Genomic DNA, 22,707 nt, shown 5'->3' with positions numbered 1-22,707 from the left:
AAAAGCTATCTTACAGGAAGATAGATCACAGTACAGTTTGATGGGTTCTCCCTAAATTCTCACTTTTATATATATAAAGGAATATGGGTTGAGGTGTATGTGTATTTGTTGCATTGCAATATGCTTTAATAATTTCCAAAATCCTATTTAGTTTCTGGCATTCCTGAGAGGTGCACTTGCACTGACACTAGTTGATTACATTTCCCTCTTTTTCTGACTACTTGAAAATGTGCAACTTCCTGTACTTCCGACAAAGTCATCTTTCAGGCTCCACAAAATCCATACAGCTGTTTACAGACTGTCTCAAGCCTTTTTGTATGCATAGAAGTCAACCAGTTTTGATCCTTATTGATTTAAGGTAAAGGATGAACTACATGCATTGACATTAAAGAAGCAATCTGCCTTGATTATAAAGTACGAGTGTGTACTAGGAGCACTCGTGCAATCTTTCTTCTGCAGGTAAATGGGTAGTAATGTCACAGGGCATTGAAAAGGGGAATTCATTAATCTTTGGAAAGGATAAAGCTACTGTAACAAGAAAAGCCCATGAGGACATTGCTCTGTTGGTTGTGCAGGGTTTGGATGCTGCATATGCTAGTGGTTGATAGACCAGGTCATGCAAAATGCTGTGAAAAATAGCACCTGATGAGCTCAGTGCTGCTCATAAAGCAGAAGCCCTGGGTTAGAGGGCAGAGCTGTCACAAATAATGACCATGGCATAATGGGAGAGTTGTCCGAGACAACCAGGGCTTGAGGTTTCTTAACCCCCCAGCCCTGCCTGAGCCTCGTGCCAGCGCAGAGAGTTTCTGAGCGTGTGTGTGTGAGAGAGGGCAGGCTGCCTGCAGAGGGTTTCACAGAGCCTGAGAAGCAGTGCTTGAGGGCAGCGCCGGTGCTGGGCACTCTGTGTAGCCACTGAGCTATGGGGAGGCTGAGGGTGTCCAGCTCCATTGAGAATCCAGCTGCTTAAGCTTGTTTAGGTTTTTAAATCAAATTGGTTTTGAATGCTGAAATACCCCAGCACTCAGAAGCTGAATTATCATCCTCTGGCGATGGAAAGATATGCAAATTACAGACTTTATGTATGCAGTATTTTCTACCTGAGAAACTTCACCTGGCAATATGAGCTTCTTTACAGCAATGCAAATTTAAGGGACCTGCACACCATTGTGGGAGTGAGATCGATTTGCATTTACCTGAAGTGAATTTTTTTTGTCTGTACATAAGTCTAATAGAGCATGGTCAAATGCTATAAATGCAATGCTTGTGGTTTAGTCCTTGGATAAACTAACTCCTCTCATTTCCATTACAGTGGTAGCAGTTAGAATCACTGCTTTATCTTCCTTTTTGCCTGAAAGCAGCTGAGTGAACTAAACGCAGTGACCACTTATTCCTACTGCGTAACACAAGTCAAAATCATTTATTTACAGCACTGATAATTAAATGTACTGTATATAGCTGTTCTGTAAGCGGATATGACTCCTTGGAATATTTATTCTTACAATGAATGTCCTGTATTTCTGTGAGAATTAGTATTGCTTTTCTCTCTATTGCAGGCATCTAGTATAAAGGCTAGGCTGATTATTCACTCTCTTCACTCTCCATCCAGGCAGCAAAAGCAATAATATTTTCCTTGCCTCAGAAGCTGTTATGAAGTTGAATCTACTTAAGATTTCCAGGTAAAAGGTGGTATTGAAGTGGACAGAAACTATTTAAGAGACTAAATCTTACGCCACAGCCTAGAGAGGTAGTCCATAAAAAAAGAAAAAGGTAAAGTTGACTGTTGTTTATAAACTTTGGATCAAATCCTAAAGTACTTATTTTTACTGGGATTTTTTAATGATTGTGTGCAGCAAGACGAATGTTTTGATAGTGCTCATTAGTTTTCCGGTTGAAAAGAAGGACTTTACATATACCTCCTGTCTTCCTCCTCAGTGTCATTACCCCAGCAGGAACTTTTCAATGCTTTTGTCTTGGAGCCTCCTGTGAGGAGGACAGTGGCTGCTGAGCTCCTGGAGCACACGAAAGTATCTTTCATGACATAGAGACTATAGCTGGAGCTTTTTATTTTGATCTTAAAAAGATCTTTTTAGATGAGGGGAAAAGGCCTAAAAAATTAAATGACATGTGTTTAACTGTCCCATGGAGGGGTTTAAGTATGGTGATTCATGTTAATATCAAACTAGCTGTAAAAAACACACTTTGACACTTACCTTAGTTGAATTATTTGTGGGGTTTTTTTTTCTCCTTCTGACTGGTATTTTTGTGTTGATTCTGGGTCTATTTCCTATATATGACAGGGTGCAGGAGACATTTCAATTGCGAGATATTTACATAATTGATAGAAAGTGGCCAGGAAATGAAGTGGTATGGATGATACCTGCTGCTTCAGCTGAAGGCCAGGATTTGGCCAGGATTTGATTTTCTGAGCCTTCTGCTTGTGACACATACTTCCTGCCTGTTATGAAGCAGAAATCGTTATCTGTTAAACACTTTGAACTTTGTCTCTATTCTACTTGGTTGTGTAATGCTAACGCAAACTGGAAATGTTTTCAACAAAATCATGATGCTTTAAAGCTATGTCCAGCAATGTGTTAGAGGCCATAGTGACATCTGCTTGCTGCTTAAAACTGCCAGTGCTAAGAGGGTGCCATCAGCTATAGTTAGACATGAAATTTAGGCCTCAATCTGGCAGTGAAGTGTGGGAAGAGAGAAGACACATCTAAGTCCAGACCCTATCTCCACTTTGACAAAGCAAAGGAGAAAGTAGAGCTGTCACTTTCTCCTGTTCAGGCATTTAGGTTTCCTTTTATAAACAGCTGACTTTAAAAGAGCTAATTGGAGCAATGGCTTCATCAGAGGTGATGGATTTTCCCATTGCATCTTCCACTGCCCAGGAGTGCTTGACCCGCCCAGCTGCAAGCTCAGCTCAGTCCTGACTCCCGACCTTAGAGCCTTTGGTAAAGCCAGATTAGCAAGCAATGAGAACAGCCAAGCTGCTGCCATCAGCCACAGGGAGTCAGAAGTATCCTAGTCCTGGTTCCCTTATATGCAAAACACATCTCATTGCAGTGTGTTATGCATTCGCAAATTTGTTGCCCGGTTTGCTCCTGCAATTAAAGTGAGGACATAGGCCAGACAATATTCCCTTTGGGTATTTGGTCTGTGAATTGTTGCTGTGTTTGGAGCCGTTTTGGTGAGCCAGAAACCTTCTGAGTTTAGCTTCTGTGTGTGTGTGGCTGTCTACAAATCCAGCAAGGCATAGCAGGATCATCATATTCCTACATCAGCCTATTGACATTATGCAGCACTATGCAGCATTTAGGTCCTGCAGGACCTCTGCAGTGGCTGGTATTACTGGGTGTGTAGAAAGATTCTGATCAGTTAATCCCAAACCTATAAGAGGAAAAGGGACCTTTCTGTAGTGCATTGATCTGAGACTTGGGAGATACTACTCGACTTCTCTGCTCTGCAAAAAGATTTCTCTGGTAGCCTTTAACAAATAATCTATTTTTGTCTGTCTTCTGTTCCTTCTCTATAAAATAGTTATGGCATCATCATGCCAGACTGCAGCTAGGAGAATTAATGGTCTGTGTGTATAGAAAGGATAACGTGTTTTGTTCGGAGTTTTGATTTCATCTGTTTGGCAGGTGTCGCCACAGCCGTCAAAATGTTTTCATGCAGTTCAGGAGGCTAGTTTGTGTTTCCTGAGGTACCCAGAAGGGAAAGGGAGCAGCCTTGCCATCGGACTTCCATTTCATTGGGGTTGAACTAGAGGCTGCAGAGCAGCCGGGTCACATCTGTGATGTGTGATTGGTGAGTGAATTGCTGCATGGAGCTGGCAAGAGAGGAGCTGTGCTGTTTCCTCGCCCTGCCACCCATTAGGGGCTGTAAACACAGTTAAAGTTCTGGATACAGCAGTAACTGGGTAGCGCTCAGTCTCTGACAGTGTGAAAAACAGAATCAACTACAAAACCAACAGCAACAACAAATTTTGGGGTGCCTTAGCAAAGGGTGGCGTGCTTCCTCGTCGTTCACTTGCTGTCAGTAATTGCTTGTTGTAGCTTAGTCCTTGAATAGGTTTTGAATGTGAATAAGCCTCTCTGAGAACAAGAACAGCATGTTGTATTGAAACATGTAAAAGCCTTGGAAATTCTTAGGCGGTTAGTAGTGGCTCACTGCTTTAGCACTCGTACTGGGGATCATTTGGCATGATGCAGTTTCAATAACCAGTGCATGCACAAGGGCCAAATATTCTCAGCGCATGGAGGCTTCGCCTAACGCAGTGTAGCTGGATGTGGTGCAGAGATGTGCCAAACTTCTCCCTGCCCCCAAGGTACAGGCTAAAAGTATTCTCACATTTAACTAAGTCATCTTGTCTGCCTGGTAACTGCTTCTTCAAAGCTTTGCTGTGGTAGATGCGTCCAGCAAACGATGGACTCAAGAAGATAATAAAATACAACATGATATGCCAAAAATCTATTAAGACAGAAAAACTTCTGCCTTCTCTCTCAGGAAACCTGTTCCCTTGGGTCAGGTAAAGATGAGGTTTGTGTGCTGGTTAATTACAATGCCCCCTGTGAAGTAACTTGCCTCAGCTCACAGGGAGCCATCGCAGCATCCTGTGCCTCTGCTAACTCCTTCTGGGTCTGCACGCTACAGCAGCAGCAGGCAGCCAGCTCTACACCCCTTAATGGCAAACCTGGGGCTCTTCCGAGGGAGAAGCTCTAATAACAAAGTTAAAAGGATCTTCTTTTAATCACCACTGCACCTGAACAAGGTTGGAAGGTTGGATGCATGTGATCTAAGCGTAAAAAAACCCAAACAGACAAAAAAACCGCCACCAAAACCCAAACCAAACCAAAGAAAGAAAAATCAGATGATGATGTAACTCATATTGCCAGCAAACTCAGTTCCAGACAGTCTGTGCTGAGGACAGCTGCCTTGCAGAACAGGTGATGATACATAACCATATTTAAGATAAATGCTGAAAAATTGCATGAATTAAGTAACAGCTTTTCAACTTAGAGTATTCCAAGGATGATGATTTTGAAGAGAAGCAGCTTGAATTTTACCTGTTTCAACCCAAACTGATTAATAAACCAGATGCTTTATTCCTAAGAAGTCATGTATGAAACAGCAAATGCTACCTAAAAAAGAATACAAAAGACAAAATCTTGTTAAAATTTTGGATCTGGCAAATTTTCCTGTTAAGGAAATGTCCAATAGAGGCTGAGCTGGGCTTTTCCTAACTGGCTGAGAAAGATTGTTTGGGGCAAAGAGTGAATTTGGAAACACAACTGAAAAGATTCCTGAGTTGCAGTTCTTCAAAGGATGTTTCCGCTTAGTCCAACTTCGCAAGTGAAACCAACTTTATACTTCGGAGCTGCTGTGGAAGTTATTGCATCTGTCTACGCGGGAATGCCTGTTAGCAGCTGAGCTCATGTTCTGCTGTGGTCTGCAGTCAAGCACTGCACATCTGCCTGTAGACCACCCACCACCCTCCACATCACACCCAGCCGGGCAGGAGGAGTTAGGGACACATCTCCCACTCCTCCCAATGCCCACATTCAGCCTCCATGGTACGTTTCTGACAGAGCTTCCCCAGGGCCTTCTAAGAGTTGAGAGGTCAAATATGAATGATTATTTCAGGGGGGCAGGGTAGGTTGGTTTTTTGTTTTGTTTTGGTTTTTTTTCTTTTTGCTTTCCCCAGAAAGCTCCTTTTAGAAGTCTAGTCTGGCACAGTGTTAGAGATAAAGGGACTTCAGGTGAAACTGGTGATACCCAGCATTTCCCTGTCTGTCTGTGGGAGAGGGGCCTTGTGGTGGAAAAACATTTTGGTGCCCTGCCTGTTTTGCTGCTGAGCTTTAAGGAATGGAGAGAGAAGAGGGCAGCTTGCAAGTATTATAATTCTTCACCTCTTTTGATGCAAGACCTGGCTTCAACAGAGCAAAGGCAGGTAGTTTATGTGCTGTTCTCACTCACTTTTTGGAGGCAGTGATAGCATGTGAGTGGGCCACCTCGCCCCTATGCCGCCCTGTGGTGAGAATGTCCCACCTGTCCTGTGTGCTGCTGTGCCACCCTCTGCTGTGGGGCTGGTGGTCCCAATGGCTCTGCTCTGAGCATGGGGATAGCCGCCTAGGTGAAGTGTGTGGTGGGGCAGCTCATTTACCCACCACTGAGCTAGAGGACAACTTTTCCATGAAAAGAAAGCATGAGGGGCATCAAGAGATGCTCCAGTATTGGCATCCTGCCAAGTGACTCTTGTCCTGAGTGCTGGCATCAGATCCAAGTTACAAGTGAGCAGGTTTTGGAGTTCAGGGGGATTAAACGATCTCTGCCAGCATTGCCACAAAATCCTTGATGCCGTTTTCTAGAGCCTTCTGTCACCGAAGAACAAAAGCTGGATTCTGGCAGTTGCCTGGTGCTTCCATCCCTTTCAGCCAAACAGGCATTTTGGACTGGATGCCCCTGTAGCACAATGAGAATAATGGAAATTACAGCTGATTTACTAAGCAGCGATGCCTCAGAGCCAAATGGTTTCCATCTGAATATGAAGCAAATTTGCCAGCGCGCTGGTGTAACGAATGCACGGTCTCTTTGCCCTTTCTGTGTCTCTGTAGTCGAATGTTTGCTAGAAAGTCCAGTATTAGATAAAAATCGGGAGGGGTAGAAGTCACAACTTTAAAAATTAAGTTTCTCTGGACTTGACTTAGTATATAATAGTAGATCAAGGTGTTGGGAAATGGATAAATTAGAAGGATGCAAACCTGCTTTGTGCAGAGTAGCCCAGGTGTGTGCACGTGCCCCAGGCTGGCTTCAGCAGGACCAACGGGGAGTCCCCACACCAGGAGCTGTAGGGGTTGTGTTGTTTCACCTCAAGATAAGATGTTTGCTCCTGCGGCCTTTGAAAAACCTGCTTGAAATCTGAAAGCGCTGTAGCTTCTTTTTATGAATCCAGTGCCAAAACCTCTGCAGCGAGGCCCCTGTGCCATCAGTAGCAGAGAACCAGTTAAAGCCCTTTTAAGGACTTAATTTTGCAGCCCGATATAAATCTATACCGTGGGCAGATTGGTGATAAAGATGCATGTTGGGAGAGTTCAGGGGCATTTGAGAGGACAGTGGGGGTGGGGGAGCAGATGCATCCTCGATGACCCTCTGAGTCCTCTGAAATCTGCTAGTCCTTCCCAGCCCCCAGACAGCCTGCGATTAGAAAGACACGACGATGGCTCGGGTCCCTCCTGCTCTTGAGCTGTGCTGTCAGTTCTACTTCTCTTAGAGAAGTGGGCGCACAGAAGTTAGGTGGCAAATCCTAATTGGCGGGTGAGTGCCCTTGAGAAACAGGGTTATGGTGTAGTAAGGGAGATGGTCCTAAAAGCAGTTCATTTGATTAGGATGTCATTATGCAAAAAACTAAGAGCACTTTTTCTTTATGTTGAACGCTGACGCTATTGCCAAAATCCAGCTTTCGGTTGCTGGTGCCGGTTGTATAATGATGACTGCTCTGTGTTTCTGATGATTGTAACCTCCTAGTTGAAAACATCATCAGGAAGAGGCTCTTCAGTGTTTGCTGTACGTGCAAACACTTTTATTTTCTCTGAGCTCTCTGTTAAGTTGTTCAGCTGTGTTATATGTACACCCAGTGATAACAGGTTGATCTAAACATTGTTTACTCAGAGTGATAAACTGGGCCATTTCTGCTGTTGTCTTTGCTTGAGTTTAGATGTCTAACATTATTTTGGATAATAATGGTTTTTTGGTCTCTAATTAGAATTTTCCATTACATTACTCTTTCCAGTGTATTGAACTACTCTCTTCAAGGAGTCTGGTGTTATTTCTACATATACTTAAGTGCTGAAGTGTCTGCTGCACTCTTCAGTTGCTAAGGAAATAGTTTGCTTTTCTCCACATTTTCATGTCTCAGCTTATGCCTGTGGTATAAGATCATCCATCTTCTCACTTGAACATATTTAAGTGAGTTTTGGGACTAGTAATTCTTGCAGACTGTATGTGTTATAAAGGCATAAGAAAGAGCAGAAAGGAGAGGAGAGCTCTCACAGAAGCAGGAAGAGAATGATTTTTGTGTTTGTTTGCTTAATTCTGAACAATTCAACAAATTTGTACACTGTAGTCAAATACAATCATTGTCATAACAGCATTAGAGTGTCCACTCTTAGGTTACACTTTGCTTTGGGAACTCTTCCCAACTGGATCTCAAGTGCATGAGTCCCTGGCTGTGTACCCCAAGTTGTATAAGGTACATGGCAAACCTTTATTTCCTCTACCCATGTACAACACCACAATGTGATGGTGACAAAGCAGAACGTCACAGCACCTGCTGATGCTCTACGGCAGCGTCCAACTCACTGGGCTTCCAGCAGTTTCTCCAACTGTCTGCATTTCTTCCAGTTTTCAGGAAAGTAAGTGTATGGGATGCTGCTCACAGCCTTTACTCTTGATCAGGATGATTTATTTTCATATTCCTACACTTGGGATAAGAATCCGTTTGTGTGAAATATCAGACTAGACAATGGATAGCATAAAACATCATATGACAACCTCCTTGAAAATGCCTTTCTCTTGTTTTAAAAATAAGAAAATTAGTCACTGTAAATATAAACCATAAATACACATGGAGAATTGAAGAGCCTGTGGTGCAGTATAAGGGGGAGTTAAACTGAGATTACAAGGCTTCATTGCACTCCTAACCTGAGATATGGCTTTGATGGTGTCTTCTCTTGGATACTGGTACAACTCTGAAACTCAAAATAAGCCATGTTTCAGAGAGGATCAGATGTTGAGTTACCGTGCCAGTGTTACCAGTGAAAGACAGGCAGCTTGCTCAAGGGCAAGCTGTGTCATGTCTCTCTCTTTCCTCATCTCAGAACAGTGGATCAAGGAGAAAACTGTTTTACGGTGCTCCTTTGGAGGAAGCAAGGAGATGTCACCCCAGCTATTTAAGTTTAGCCCAATGTGACATTAGAACATGGAAGAGGTAGAGATGGCAAAGCACGATAGTTAAACGATCAATATTTTATTGATCACTTAAAAGCGCATAACCACGTCGATGTACAGTCTGTGCTCTGCCTCACTGAGCAGCTGAACTCTTAAAACCCGCCTCTGGAACAAAAATTAAACGTTTTGCATTGCCTCAGTAAAGTGGAAAAACAGAGGAAAAGGAGAAAGCTTAAATGAAAAGCTGACTATAAGATAAAAATAAAAGATTTTAGTTTGGGGAAATGAAGGGTTAGATTTGCAAAGCAGAAGAAAGTGGCTATTAGATAAAACTGGGTTATTAGATAAAACTGGGATAGCTTTCAGGCCCAGAAAGTTAATTTTCCCCATTGATTTGAGAAAATGAAGAGAATGGTGAAACTGCTGTCCAAGGGGGGGTTCTGGGATTCACCAAACCAGAACGCCCTCGAGCTGAGACTTTCCATTTTGAACCAACGGTGAGGGTGTTTGCTAGAGCAGGAGCCAGAACGTGAGGATCCCACCTCCCAGTGAGGGTCTGTCTCCAGGCTGGATCACCGTTTCTGTCACCTGCCTGAGGGGAGCTGGGGAATCTCAGTTCCAATCCCTGCTTTTGAAAGCAGGAAGTCTTCCTTCAGCCCTTGCTGTTGGACTTGTTTGGAAACTTATGTGGTGAAGAAGACAGAGAATGGCTCTGTAGGCTGGAAGAGAGGATGGCCTGTTGCGTATCTGAAGTGAAACAGCAGGGGAGACTGAGAGCAGCTCTCCCCAGAGTAACCTCAGCTGTTCTGGCCTGTGTCTTGCTTGCAGCGAGCGGGCACCTCTTGTCACAGTTGCCTCCTCATAGTGCGAAGCTCTGGGGAGGGCGGGAAGGGGAGGGAGAGCTTCCCTCATTGCGTCTCCATGCATCTCGGAGCTTGAGTTTCTGTGCTGGCTGGGCAACCCTGCCCCACAACGTGGTGACGGGAGCATGCTCCTGAAAGGGGTCTTCAAATCCTTTTGGCAGAGGGGAAACGGGAATTTGCTTTCTACTGTCTGTGAATGCTCTCGACTACTCAGGAAAAGGGAGACAACAGCATGACTGTTTAGTCCAAGAGTCAGATGCAAGCACATTTTTTTCTAAACGAAACATTTTAACAAAAGTAGTTGCAAATGCAGCCTGAATTTATGATGACTGAAATAAACCATTGTGAACATGTATTTGCCCACATCTCTATGCAAATGGGAGAGGTGTGATACAAATGAAGGCTGGGCCAAAGGCAGCTTTTAGGCTCGCATTTGCTGGTGCCAGGGAGTCTTGAGTTTGAGGTTCCTACTGGTCCTGGTAATAGCGGTTGGCACGGAGAGGTTTTCAATATTCAGATCTAACTTTGGCAATTTTGAATGCTGTACACATGATCATAAATATTTTTTAACTTAGTGTATCAATCTACTTGCCAGGAAACAATACGCTTGTGCTGAATTATCCTGGTTTTCCTCTTCTAGAGCCACTGTTTTCTTCAGGAGAAATTCATGAATGTTTAAGTTAAGTGTGTTTGAAATCACAGCTGTTTTGACAAATTGTATTCAGGGTCTCCTATCTGGAATTTGTAAGGGTGAACTTTTACCAGTCATAACAGAAAGGGACATCTTGCACAAGTAACGTTTCAAACTGTTCATAAATTTTTGTGTGGCTGACAGCAGTCATCGCGGTATGTGCCAGGCCTCTGATGTCTTCCCATGAAACAGGACATTTTGCCTCATTGAATAATGGCATTTTGCTCTACGTGTGTGTATAAACCAAAAGACTGATACAACCCTAAGCATTGCTGCTATGTAAATAATAAGGAAAAGTAATGGCATTGGTCATATTTGGAGGATTGAGGAATTGCTGTTAAACACTTGGAGATGTGTAAATGAAATACACTGATAGGATGGAAAGCATCTACCTCTGTCAGTGTGTGAATCTGTATTGGCCATGGGACCTAAGTGTCTGCTTTTACAGGATAAAAATACCTCCAACAAAATCAAAAAGTACAGCTTTAAAGGATTCTCTGTGAAGTTATTTGGAGGGATCTGACAATTCTTGGCTATTTTAATTAGTTCACCTGTGCATTTACCAGAGGGGGGACAGCTATCAGTTTTGACACTTGACAAGGAAGACAGGGCCATCACTTATCACCAGCTGGAACTGGACTGCGGCAAACTGGCAGAGACCTACTCCCAGCAGCTGCTAGCTGAGGGGAGCTCCTCGTAATGAGATCTGAGACAACTCGCTACAGTCAACTGTTTTCTTCCCTTCAAGGTTTTAAGCTCCTGGGTGTTAGTTAGGGCTGAAGAGATTTGACAGATGCTATGGGAAATAGCAAGCAATGTGTGTTTTATTGCTGATTCTCATTCAGTTATTAGCAGTTTGTTTCATTCTCATGTGATGTTATCCAAGCAGTGCTCTTGAACAGGGAAAGGACAGACCAGCTGAGTGGCACTGGGCGTTTGGGTGTGCACGGCTGTGCTGCCATCCTGGGTTACCTAGTTTGGTAGAAGATTTATTCTCTTTTTATGCAGAGCTGCAGGTGAGTTTGTTTTTCTTCACTATTACAGTTGAACTTTAAGCCTGTTAGCTCAGACAGAGACACTTAGGAGGAGTTCATACTGTCTTAGGCAATTTATGCAAGCAACTTCAGCTGAGCTTAATGTAATTCTCAGTTTATAATTTCAAGAGCTGCACAAGCCTTGCACGTCAGGGACACGTCAGCTTTGTGCTTGTGTGGATTGGTTTGTGAGTGGGCATTCCAAGGTAGCTGAATGACTCGTGAGCTCTTGGGACTGATGGTGCCTGATTGATTTGAATGCATTTGAAAATATATCTGATACTCTCTTGGAAAGTAAAATACCTGTCAATCGCTTTAAGCCTAATGAGAGAAAGCAGATAAATGAAACCTGGGGAAAAAAGTGCACGTAAGAAAGACACTGGCTAGGAGGAAATTATCTTAATGGCAAGCTAGTGTCTGAAATGTAATCACTGAAAACAAACTATACAATTTAACTATTATCTCAACACATTATTGCTTTCTTCAGCTCTACAACCTCTGCATCCATTTCAGATCTCAGGCAAAATTGAGGGGGGAAAATAACCTCAAATCCTTGACTCACACAAATTGCCTGATTTCTTTCAGGAAACACTTGGTAAATGGCAGTAAGCCACAGGGAGCTTGGGGAAACTCTGGCTCTTGCGAAGGCGCGTTGTACAGTTTATATGACAGTTTGTATAGTTGTAATTTAGGTGACGGAGAGGTAAGTTCCTGCTGTGCCTTGGGTTCTCTTTAAAGCAATTTTTGAGTCAGCGTTGTCTGCCCAAAAATGAGGGTAGTATGTTGATCTGGAGTAAAAGATGAGTCTATATGAGCTGTTTGTGTATCTGATGTGTGTACATAGATACAAAAGCACCCCGTGCGCTACAAATGCAAAAAAGGCACCCCACCCCCCAAAAAAAAACCCCATGAAAACAATATTTTATAGGTGTTGCTGCTAGGAACTGCTGAAATTTGGCAGGCAGGAAGCAGAAACATTCTTTTCTCCTCATTTACTACAAACAAGAAGTTTCTACAGAACATTGCATGTTTTGACGGACATAGTAGTTCTCAAGCGGTGAGAGAACCCACTTGACATCTGGCAGAAATTCCCCAAAGCCCTTTGCCTACACATCAGCTATTTGCTTGTAACAGCAACTTTTTCTCTCAGAAATAATGAATTTCGAGTAGATCTTTAGCAATATCTATTTCAGTCTTTTTCATATTATTATTTTTATAAGTTAGTAAAGAAGGTTGCTAAATGAGCTGTAATGTGCTGTAATTGTGAATGTCTATCCAAACTATTGACCAGCGTCAATGGTGTGGTTTTTAGTTTTAGTTGTGTTGTTGCCTAAGTTTACTGATGACAATGTTTTAGAGCCTGTTTTGGGGAAGAGACATCTCCTGATGCCTCAAAACTTGCTAGTGGACCTGTTGTAGGTCAGGCAAGTTTTGTCTATTATTTCCACTAATTGCTTTGGACATATAATTCTGTCTTATTTTCAGTGGTATTTTTGTAAAATGTTTTTCCTTTTCTCTCAACCCTAGCATAGCCTGTAAACATGAATTAGAATGAGGGGTTTGACATAAAGGAGTAGAGTCTTGAGTTGTGCAGAACTTCTAAATAAATAATGGTGACATGATTAAACACTAATATTCAAGTCAGTATTTCTAGAATTTGTAATTAGGCTACAAAATACGCTGTCACAGAGAACGGCTTCAGTACTGTTGAAGCTGATGGTGCTCATGACAGTAACAGCCCAGGTGTTGTTCTGTAGACTAAAAACCTTGTTACCTCTATTCACCTGGGTAGTGTGGATGCTCATTAAATTATGAAGTTGTGTTTCTTCCAAATACTTGTATATTGATGATCCAGCAGTGCACAGAAGTCTGATTTTCTGCAAGTAAGCAGGTACTGCTCTGTCTGAAGGGTTGGGTTGACTCCCTACAGGACAAAGACTTCCTGGACATCCAAAAGGGCTGTTCCATCCACATGTGAGTTCTTGGGCTGTGTGTGCCCAGGTGTATACCTGAGGTTTCCTGATACCGACATTCCTGATACCAACACTCCTTTACGGCCCCACTGCCAGGACCTTCCAAATCTGAGTTTGCTTTGAGTTTTCAGATTATTACTTAAAATGTTTGGGAGTGCCCTGCAGGGATGTGACATTAACTGGAGAGAAACCTGTTACTCTTCAGAAACAGAAACCAAATTTTGCCGTTATAGCCACTAAATCTAAAGAGAACTTACTGACATCTGCAGCATTAGTGCAGACTTGTGCTTTTTTGTGTGGCCCTAATTCCCATGCACAAATCATTTGCTGAAAGCCAGGGTCAAAGCCAAACATCATGGGATTACAAACTGGGTGATTTGCATCAGCCTTTTAACGGGAATGTGGACTTTGAGGATTGTGCCTTGAAACTTGAACTGCATAATGGCATCTGCACTCTCACCAGTCATAAATGTGACTCGTGTACTTGTGTATCTTCTCACACGTATACACATCTACATCCCAGAGGTGCAACTAAGACCAGAATTTAACACAGGAATTCTCTATGGTAACAGATAATGGAAGTGAAACTCATTGTAGATTTTGATGGGAAGCTTCACAAGCCTGAAATATTGATCCTATATTTTGTGAGAAGGTAGGACCAGAAATTCCCTCCTTTCTAACAAGCAATGCCATGTAATTGCAAAAGACATAGTCTCCTTTCTCCACCATTTTCCCTGACACCTGCTAATACACTGTTGTAGGATATATGTACTATAGACTGTTGATCACATGCAGCTTTGGTTTCATCAGCATCCAAAACGTTTTTATTGTCAAGCCTTCTGTTTCTTTCTCTTTTCTCTTTTTTTATCTCTTGCTTTCTTTAAAAAAAAAAAAAGAAAGAAAGGTTGGATCCAATTTTCATCGGACTAACATGAGCCTGAAGATATTTTAATCAGTTCTTGGCAGATGCTAGATGGACTGTGTACTAATAAATGACTTCTTGTGATTGTTTTCCTCACACCTAAGTCCATTTTCTGTGAGCACCATATGAAGTAATTTTAAGCTTTTAATTGTTTATGATATCTGGCACTTCCAGACTCTGTGGATGTTTCTGTATCTGTGAAAGAGAATTATTAAGCACCAGAGAAAAACGCTGCTATGCTACTTGCTGTTAATGCTGAGGAAGACCTGCCAAATCTTGCAGTATTTGTGCATGCTACAGAGGTGGAAAGAAGGGAAGCTTGCAGAGCTAATAATAGCAGCGGCTCTGTGTCCATGAGCCTCATAATTGTAACTCCATGATGACAGTCTGATTCAAAACATGATGAAATCCGTATTTCTATCTATTTCTGTGGGTCTTGTATTAGTTCTTACAAATCAAAGTTGAAAAGAAATTTGAATGTTTTTGCATAAGACCAAAAGATCCTTTCCACTTCAGATGCAGGATAAGGTTTTCAATATATTCATAATGTGTTTTAAATGAAGCATCCCCTGATCTTTAGGACTGTCTCATGCAGTGTTGGCACAGTGGTTGCATTTACAATCAGATAACAACAAGACCAGAATACAGTTGCTAATACAGAGTTACTTCTGCCTTGCCCTGCTCTCAGTTACCTTCCTGGGAGTGTGCAGTGTTAAAGAGCATGACTTGCTATGGTTCGGTAGGCAGCATCATTCCACTACGTTTTGTGGGTTACCAACAGTTCAGAGATGGTGAAACCCCTCACTGGGCTGTTCATTACAAGAGTAACAAGAGACAGTGGACTTCTTAATTCCCCACGTGCATCAAGCGGTCTTCCCTATTGTACCAAAACAACATGCCGTTTTCAGTTGTTTCATTCGAACCTGGGCAAGCTCCAGAGCGATGTCAAATCTACATGGTACTACATATTAATGGCTCGTTGGTCCTGCCTCTCCCTATATGCAAGTGAAGGGTGCAACGAGAGTAAACCTTTGTCTGAAATACGTGAACAGCCTGCTCAGATATTTATGGCTCAAGTCTTTGAGTCTTTATTTTCTTCTCATGCTTTTCCCTCTGGCACTTCTTCTATCACCTGTATTGGGTATGTTTCCTCAGTAGTGAGTGAGATGGCAGTTCCAGATTTGGCCTATGTAGTTATTTAGGATTGCCCAGGGATGTCTAAGGAGACAATAAGAACAAAATGTTCCTATGTGGCAGTTACTACAAATATGTTTGCAGCTTCCAACTATTTTTAGCTCCTGAGGATACCAGTTTTGTTTGTTTGGTAGCCCTCAATGGCTTTCTCTACCAAGTATTTGCCTGGTCTATTGAATCTGTGCAGACCTTTTGCATTCAGAACGTCCTTTATTAACATCTTTCACATGTCTAATACCTTCAGATGACGAACCATGAACTTTGGTTTGTATGCAACTCCTCTTGCTGTCATTTGATGCTGTAGTTTTCATATTGGGTAAGACACTCCATAATCAATCCCTGCCTACCCCTGTTCATGCCATGTCTGATTTTATACACCCCTGTCATATTCTTCACGCCCTCATCCCTGTCTTTGTGTAAAGGAAGTAGGCACTTAAACTACTGCATCTATATTTGCATCTGGTCAGATGTTTGAGCATTTCAGCCTTTTATCTTGTTGCAAGGCAGCCTTCAGTTTTAATGGCCAGCTCAGCACAGTTTCTCTGAAATGTCTTCATGAAACAAAGTGAGTACCGCTGTGCCCATTGCACTCTTATTACTGCTCAGGAAAAATATTGTGGAGCTATGCTGCATAGTTCTGGAGAAACATCAGCTCAGTGCAAGTAGTGAGATAGGAAGAGCAGTGGGTAGCAGAGTGAGCCAGCAGAGGGAAACAGCTGGAAACTCATTGTAGTATCAGTTGTTTTACTTGACTTCTTAAAAGGAACCTTGCATTGAACTATATCAGCTACATATTCTAGCTCTGGGCAAGAGTGAGAATTTAAGCACTGAGCACCACCTATTAAAGATGCTGGAAGGTAGGAAATAATTCAAACATCTCCAAAGAGTTAAAATTGGAAAGCTTAGAGTTAAATTGAGAATTCCACAGGTGTGAACTTTGCCTGTTTCATACCAGTAAAACTATTGTCTAAATCTTTCACATTAGTAACTAACTATATGTAATACTTCTGCAGAGATTTTTAGACATAGGACTCTAGAATCAGTTTCTAAAAGTGAATTTTCAAGTGTCTGAGGGAGCAAGGAACAGAAATGTCACTGATGTCAGACAAACTCAGTCTTGAAGCAAAAATTGCAGGAATCTTTTATCAAGATGTGATGATGTGTTCTTTATTGCCGTCAAACAGGATTTTTTTCTAAAAGATGCAATCTAGCTGTAACAAGATTCCCTTTGGCAACTGCTCCTTTAGAGCAATCCTATGGCCTGCCTTATGCTGGAGATCACATTGCAGTCTGTTCTTCTGGTCTGATCATAAAGAAATTATGGAGGTCATATTCATGACAAATGTCCATGTTGTGTTATTTAAATGATGCTTGGTTTTCAGTACCGAGCACAGGAAAATCCAAGTAACAGTTTCTGGGTGCTCCATGTTTGACAACCAAATAAGATATTTCAAGTATTCATTTATGTCCACCTAATTTTTTAATACTTTGGGGAGAAATCTTGTCTAAAGGCATTGATTCTACACATACAGATTGAAAATCCTTTGACGATTAAAAAGAGGCAGAGTCTTCCCCAAAACCTACTAGAGACTGTGGCACTTTCGCAACTAGTTAATCCTGAGGAAAGGGAAACATGCTGGGTGTAACCTCATCTTTCTTCCTTGGACGCAGCTCATGCACAGGCCATGTCCAGGAACGTGGCCACAGGGAGTGTGCTGTCATCAGTCAGTGGGACATGTGAATGCAGGAGTGCACCAGGTCATGTCAGTGCAGTTCTCCACTTCTCTGAGTGCATTGTCCAAAATTAAAATTGCTATTGAGTCATCATAACTGCATGTCTCAGTTAAATGTTTTTACGATTGCAATAATCTGTGCCTAGCAGAGCTATTTTTCAAGATTTTAGCAAATCTTGGCTGATACCCCCACAATACTCACATTTCTGGCAGCTTGGAAGACTCTGTCATGGAGCTAAAAGATTCAGCACCTTTTTAATAAAAACAGAATTATGAAACAGGACTTGAGATTGGGTGTGTGAAGTATGCACTTTTAGGCCTAGTGTTTAAATTTCTAGTTATTTCATCTCAGTTCAGGTTCTTCGTCCTTATTTTGGTCATTACATTCTGTTAAAATGCTCCCACTAGATTTTTTTCTGTGTGCTTAGGTCTTAAAGATGGCAATGTTACGGAGAACTACATCGCTTGTAAAACAGACGTCCCCTGTGTTTGTGTGGCACATATACCACATACCACATGGGCTGTGAGATTTTGAGGGTACAAAGCACTGTCCCTTCCCAGACAAAAATGAATGCTTGTAGAGAGAGAGAAAGAGCAACTGCTTTAAAAACTGTCTTAGGATCTTTGCCATAATATTTTGGGTTTTAAGTTTGATTAAGATCTGTATTTGTAGCCCTATCAAATTTCACATGAAAATTGCTGAGTAGGTCCAGACTTCTCTTCCTTATAACAAATGAAAACTTGTTTTCTTTTCCTTTGTACTCTTACTCCTTGTGGGAACAGGTGTACATACATCAGCATAACAACCACATTTTCTGAATACTTTGGATGCTGCTGAGGCTGTTTAACCACTTAAAAACTGCTTTTTCCTCAATGATTGTAAGAAAGCAGTCCATTTAAAAGTTATTTGTATTTTTATTGATAAGGACTTGCATTTAATCTTAAAAAAGATGGAAAAAATCCAAAATGCAGCTATGTAAAGTCTTTCCAATTACTGCTGAGCTTCACATAGTTATAACACTTTTGCTTAATACAAAAATACAGAGCTGTCTTGAGAAAATATGGCTTTGGGGAGCTTGCAAGAAAGGAGACCAGTGACAGCTTTGCCTGGGCTTCCCAAAGGCAAGTTGCTCTCTGACACATATTTATCCAGTGTCTTAGGAGTTAGTTAAAAGAAGCCAGCCCAAGAGTTGGAGGCTGTGTCCCCTGGCAAACACACGTAGGTTTGATTTGCAACGCATGAGTGCAGCTTGTCACATAAATGTATACGTATAAAAGATGTCAAGCAGGATGGGAGACCTGAGGATTGCATTTCTGCATTCACGCAGATGATGGCTGCTGCAGTGTACTTGCCTTGTAGCTGCTGTAAGGCGTCATGTGGAAAATGGAAATTAGGGGTCTCATTAGCGTGGCAGTGGTTACCCGTGGCAAAGGCAGTATTTATGTAATTGCTCCCTCCGCTTCTGTTCCTGTGTCTGTTGCAGTCTGATCTCCTGAAGGTAAAGGAGTGAAGGTATGTCAGGGGCCTGAGGCTGACCACCACACAGCGGGAAAGCTGATGGCAGCTCCTCCGCAGCCGAATTTGCTGAGTATCAGCTGGGCTCCTCTGGGCAGTGCAGTGGGAAGCAGCGGGGAGATAAGCATGACCAACAGCTTGTCTCTCGGTGTTCACCTTTTTGCATTTGGTAGTGAATTTGCTTCTCGTGTACTCCAGTATGGAGACCATGCTAGCAGCTGCATGAGATGCAATGGCTAGTACAAGTATTGGTTGGCTAGACTGTTAGTAAGTTATTGCTTGAGACTTGCTCCATTGCCCTCTCACCTGTATGGTCCTGTAGGAGGGGCAACTTCTGTCAAATAACTGACCCATTTATGTTATAAAACAGTGGTAGGTACTCCAGTGCTGACCAGAAAAGCTGCCGAGCAGGCTGTGTGGAGCAGGGGTTGGACTAGACATGGAATCTTCGAAGCAGCCTGGCTTCTAGCTCTTTCAAGCACCTAGGTGCCTTCCTTGCTGACCTCTGTGAGGGTGACCACTGCACCACCCAGTCACGCTCCCCTTCTGAGCATTTAAGGAAAGCAAGCAGTCCAGCTCCACAGGTCAGACGGAGACTGCTCACGTACAAAGACATGCTTATGTGCAAAGTGACACGAGCTCGGTTAACTGCGTGACCATCTGGCACAGCACCGTGCAGGACATGGACGTCCACACCAGCAGCAAACATGCAAGCACCAGGAGACGAGGGGGCTTGGGGACAGAATTTTGCAGAGACAAATCAACCTGGTTTATAGTTGCCTTGGCTTTTGTGGGCTTGCTGGGGCTTTGTGCCACCAGAGCCAGCCTCAACTGGCTGCTGGAGTGACCCCCTGAGACCCTGCCCGGCATGGCCAGGCTCCAGCAGAGCAGCCGCCCTAACGCTGGGCTGACGATCTTCCTTCAATTAAAGTGGGGGCTGCCAGTGTGTGGGCAGCCATTAGCCTGGAGCATTGTATTGATTCTCCCTTCTCAGTGAGTAAGAGTGCTATTCTTTCACTTCTAAGGATTATGCTGCTTTGTCCGCTTTCTACTGAGCTCACTGCAGACCGAGTTTCCTGGGGAAAAAAAATACTGTCAATTACCCTGTTTTCTTATTCTCATCTCACATTTAGTTTCCTAATTGCAGCTTGGAAATAAAATATCCTTTCTGCTAATTTTATTCTTTTGTATTTGGGAAATGCTGCCAAGTCTGACAACTTCTTCCTTCCAAAGACCCAGTGTTAAGATGTTTTTTTCCCTGCTTCACAATGACAAATCTGTCAAGAAGCATTGGAGTCAGGAGAAACATGCATTTTGTGTGTGCCAGTGAAGCAGGGCTTATTATGTTTAGTTTAATTTAAATCTGTCTGCAACAGAGGGACGGATTTATTTACACATTTCTTAATAATGATTTGAATCTGAAAGTTATTTCTGCATTGGAGTATGAGGACTTTGAGTGGATTTTTCCAAAAGCAGCTAAAGAGATTAGGTATCAGCAATCAGTAGAAACTGGGGGCTACATCTTTTATACTCTATATTGAAAACTTCAGCTTAGGGGACCTCGCATTTTCAAACCAGACTACTTACTGGTTCTCCTTTAATATCTCACTGGAGTTTTTTGCTTGGAAAATACCACTGCCAATGTGAAATGCATGGAGCTTTTGAAAAGGATGTGTTGCTATCATGTCCAGGGAAGAAACATTGCCTTGCTGTGCTTTGGGGTTGTACAGGGGCGCTGTGAGTCTGTCATCAGTACCGTGAGACCCTTGGGCTGCTCTCAGAGATCGCTTAGCCTACAGGCTCAGGAATTAATAATTAATTAGGAGAGTATGTTGAAAATTAATGTTTCTTAGTGTAAAAGTGCCTTTTTTTCCATACAAATAAAGAAAGAAATCAAGACGTGAAACTGTTCGAGCTGCTGCAGTAATCAAACCATGAGCAGCCTCCCCATGTCTCGCAGAGCCCATTCCCCGCTGTCCTTGTTCCCTTAACCATGGGACTGCCTTGAGCTTTGCCTCATCCATAAGCTGCAAGTTGCTTCTAGAAGAGAGTACTGGGGGGAAGGGAGGGCAAGAAGCACTTTGCAAACTGCTGCTGGAGAGTCCAGAGTGGTCTCTGCTGCACTGACCCCATTAGTGGCCAAGCTGCACTAAAATAATACGTTTTGCATGGCAGGTAGTGAGCGAGCTCTGGGCTGAGACTGATGTAAGACATGGGAATGGTTATTTGTAATATTAGAAACTTGGTGCTAAATCACAGAGTCAGGAAAACAAATTTAAGAAGTCGCTTTTAACACAAAATAGAACAAGCAACTTTCTGGGATCATTATATTTACAATCGTGCTGCCTTGCTGACCTCTCAAAATGGGAGAAATCATTTTCTTCCTTTTTTTTTTCTTTCCGGTGTTATAAGACAGATGGTGTATGCTCTTAAATAATGAAATAAGCCATGTTCCACACAAGATAAGACACTTGAAAATGTTGCTATAAATGCGCGGAGGTTGTGCATTTGTCAGTTCAAATAAATTATTTCAAATAATTCTTTCTCTGCAACTTTTCCCCCTCAACAAACGTGCAGTTAATCACAGAGCGAAATCTCTTTCCCCCTGTAGATTGTGTTCCGGAAAATCAGCGATGTCAAGCGTGAAGAAGAGGAGAGAATGAAGAGGAAGAACGAAGCGCCTCTGATCTTACCCCCGGACCACCCTGTCCGCCGGCTGTTCCAGAGGTTCAGGCAGCAGAAGGAAGCGCGGCTCGCAGCAGAGAGGGGCAGAGATCCGGATGACCTCGACGTGGAGAAGGGCAATGTTTTAGGGGAGCACTCCTCCGCCCGCTCGGTGGTGAAAGCCAGCGTTGTGACTGTACGGGAGAGTCCGGCCACCCCTGTGTCGTACCAGTCTGCCTCAACCTCGGGGGCCTCTGACCAGGCCAAGCTGCAGGCCCCAACATCGGAGCACACGGGATGTAAAGTGTCGGGGGACTACCCCCGGCGAAAAGGCTGGGCCAAGTTCAAAGACGCCTGTGGGAAAGGTGAAGACTGGAACAAGGTCTCTAAAGCAGAGTCCATGGAGACTTTACCAGAGAGAACTAAAGCTTCGGGAGAAGCTACCCTGAAGAAGACAGACTCTTGTGACAGTGGCATTACAAAAAGTGACTTGCGCTTGGATAACGTCGGGGAGACAAGAAGCCCGCAGGACCGCAGCCCGGTCCTCACCGAGGTCAAGCATTCCTTTTATCCCATCCCAGAACAGACTCTTCAGGCCACCATGCTAGAAGTGAAACACGAGCTGAAAGAGGACATCAAGGCTTTAAACACAAAAATGACCAATATAGAAAAACAGCTTGCTGAGATACTTAGGATATTAACCTCAAGAAGAAGCTCCCAGTCGCCACAGGAGTTGTTTGAAATATCAAGGCCCCAGTCTCCAGAATCAGAAAAAGACATGTTTGGAGCTAGCTGAGGTGTTTCTTTTTAAAAGCAAACAAACAAACCAACCAACAAACAGCCCCCCTAACATTTTAAATTTAATCTTTCTTGAAAACGAGTGAGGGACCAGTTCACTAAGCATGTTCCCTGTGTCTAAAAAGGTACGGTAACAGGAATTGCAACCTCATGTCAAGATGGCAGCTGACTCTGAAGCCTTTTTGACAGCAAGGGTACAGTTTCTAAAGTTTTTCTTTTCTCCGTTTGTGCCCATTCCCCCTCGCTCCCCCTTTCTCCCTCGAGATGTTGGAATAAGAATTCTGACAGCAGCAGCCACCCCCGTGAGCCCCAGGTGACCTCTGAGGTTTTTGGAGCATGCCTTACGTCGTTAGCTCGGGTTTTGCCT

At 43.0% G+C, this 22,707-nt stretch overlaps 1 protein-coding gene across 1 annotated transcript in view; it reads left to right on the top strand.

The window, feature by feature from the left end:
- The window catches only part of KCNH1 (potassium voltage-gated channel subfamily H member 1), a 182,251-nt gene extending 159,913 nt beyond the window's left edge, over positions 1–22,338 (top strand). The window contains exon 11 of the mRNA XM_074164863.1: positions 21,490–22,338. Coding sequence (XP_074020964.1) covers positions 21,490–22,338 — 849 coding nt within the window. The remainder of the gene's footprint in view (positions 1–21,489) is intronic.
- The last annotated feature ends 369 nt before the right edge of the window (positions 22,339–22,707 follow it).

The sequence above is a fragment of the Numenius arquata genome, chromosome 2 (assembly GCF_964106895.1).
Source record: "Numenius arquata chromosome 2, bNumArq3.hap1.1, whole genome shotgun sequence".
Lineage (NCBI taxonomy): Eukaryota > Metazoa > Chordata > Aves > Charadriiformes > Scolopacidae > Numenius > Numenius arquata.
This window is presented reverse-complemented; position numbering and strand designations above follow the sequence as displayed.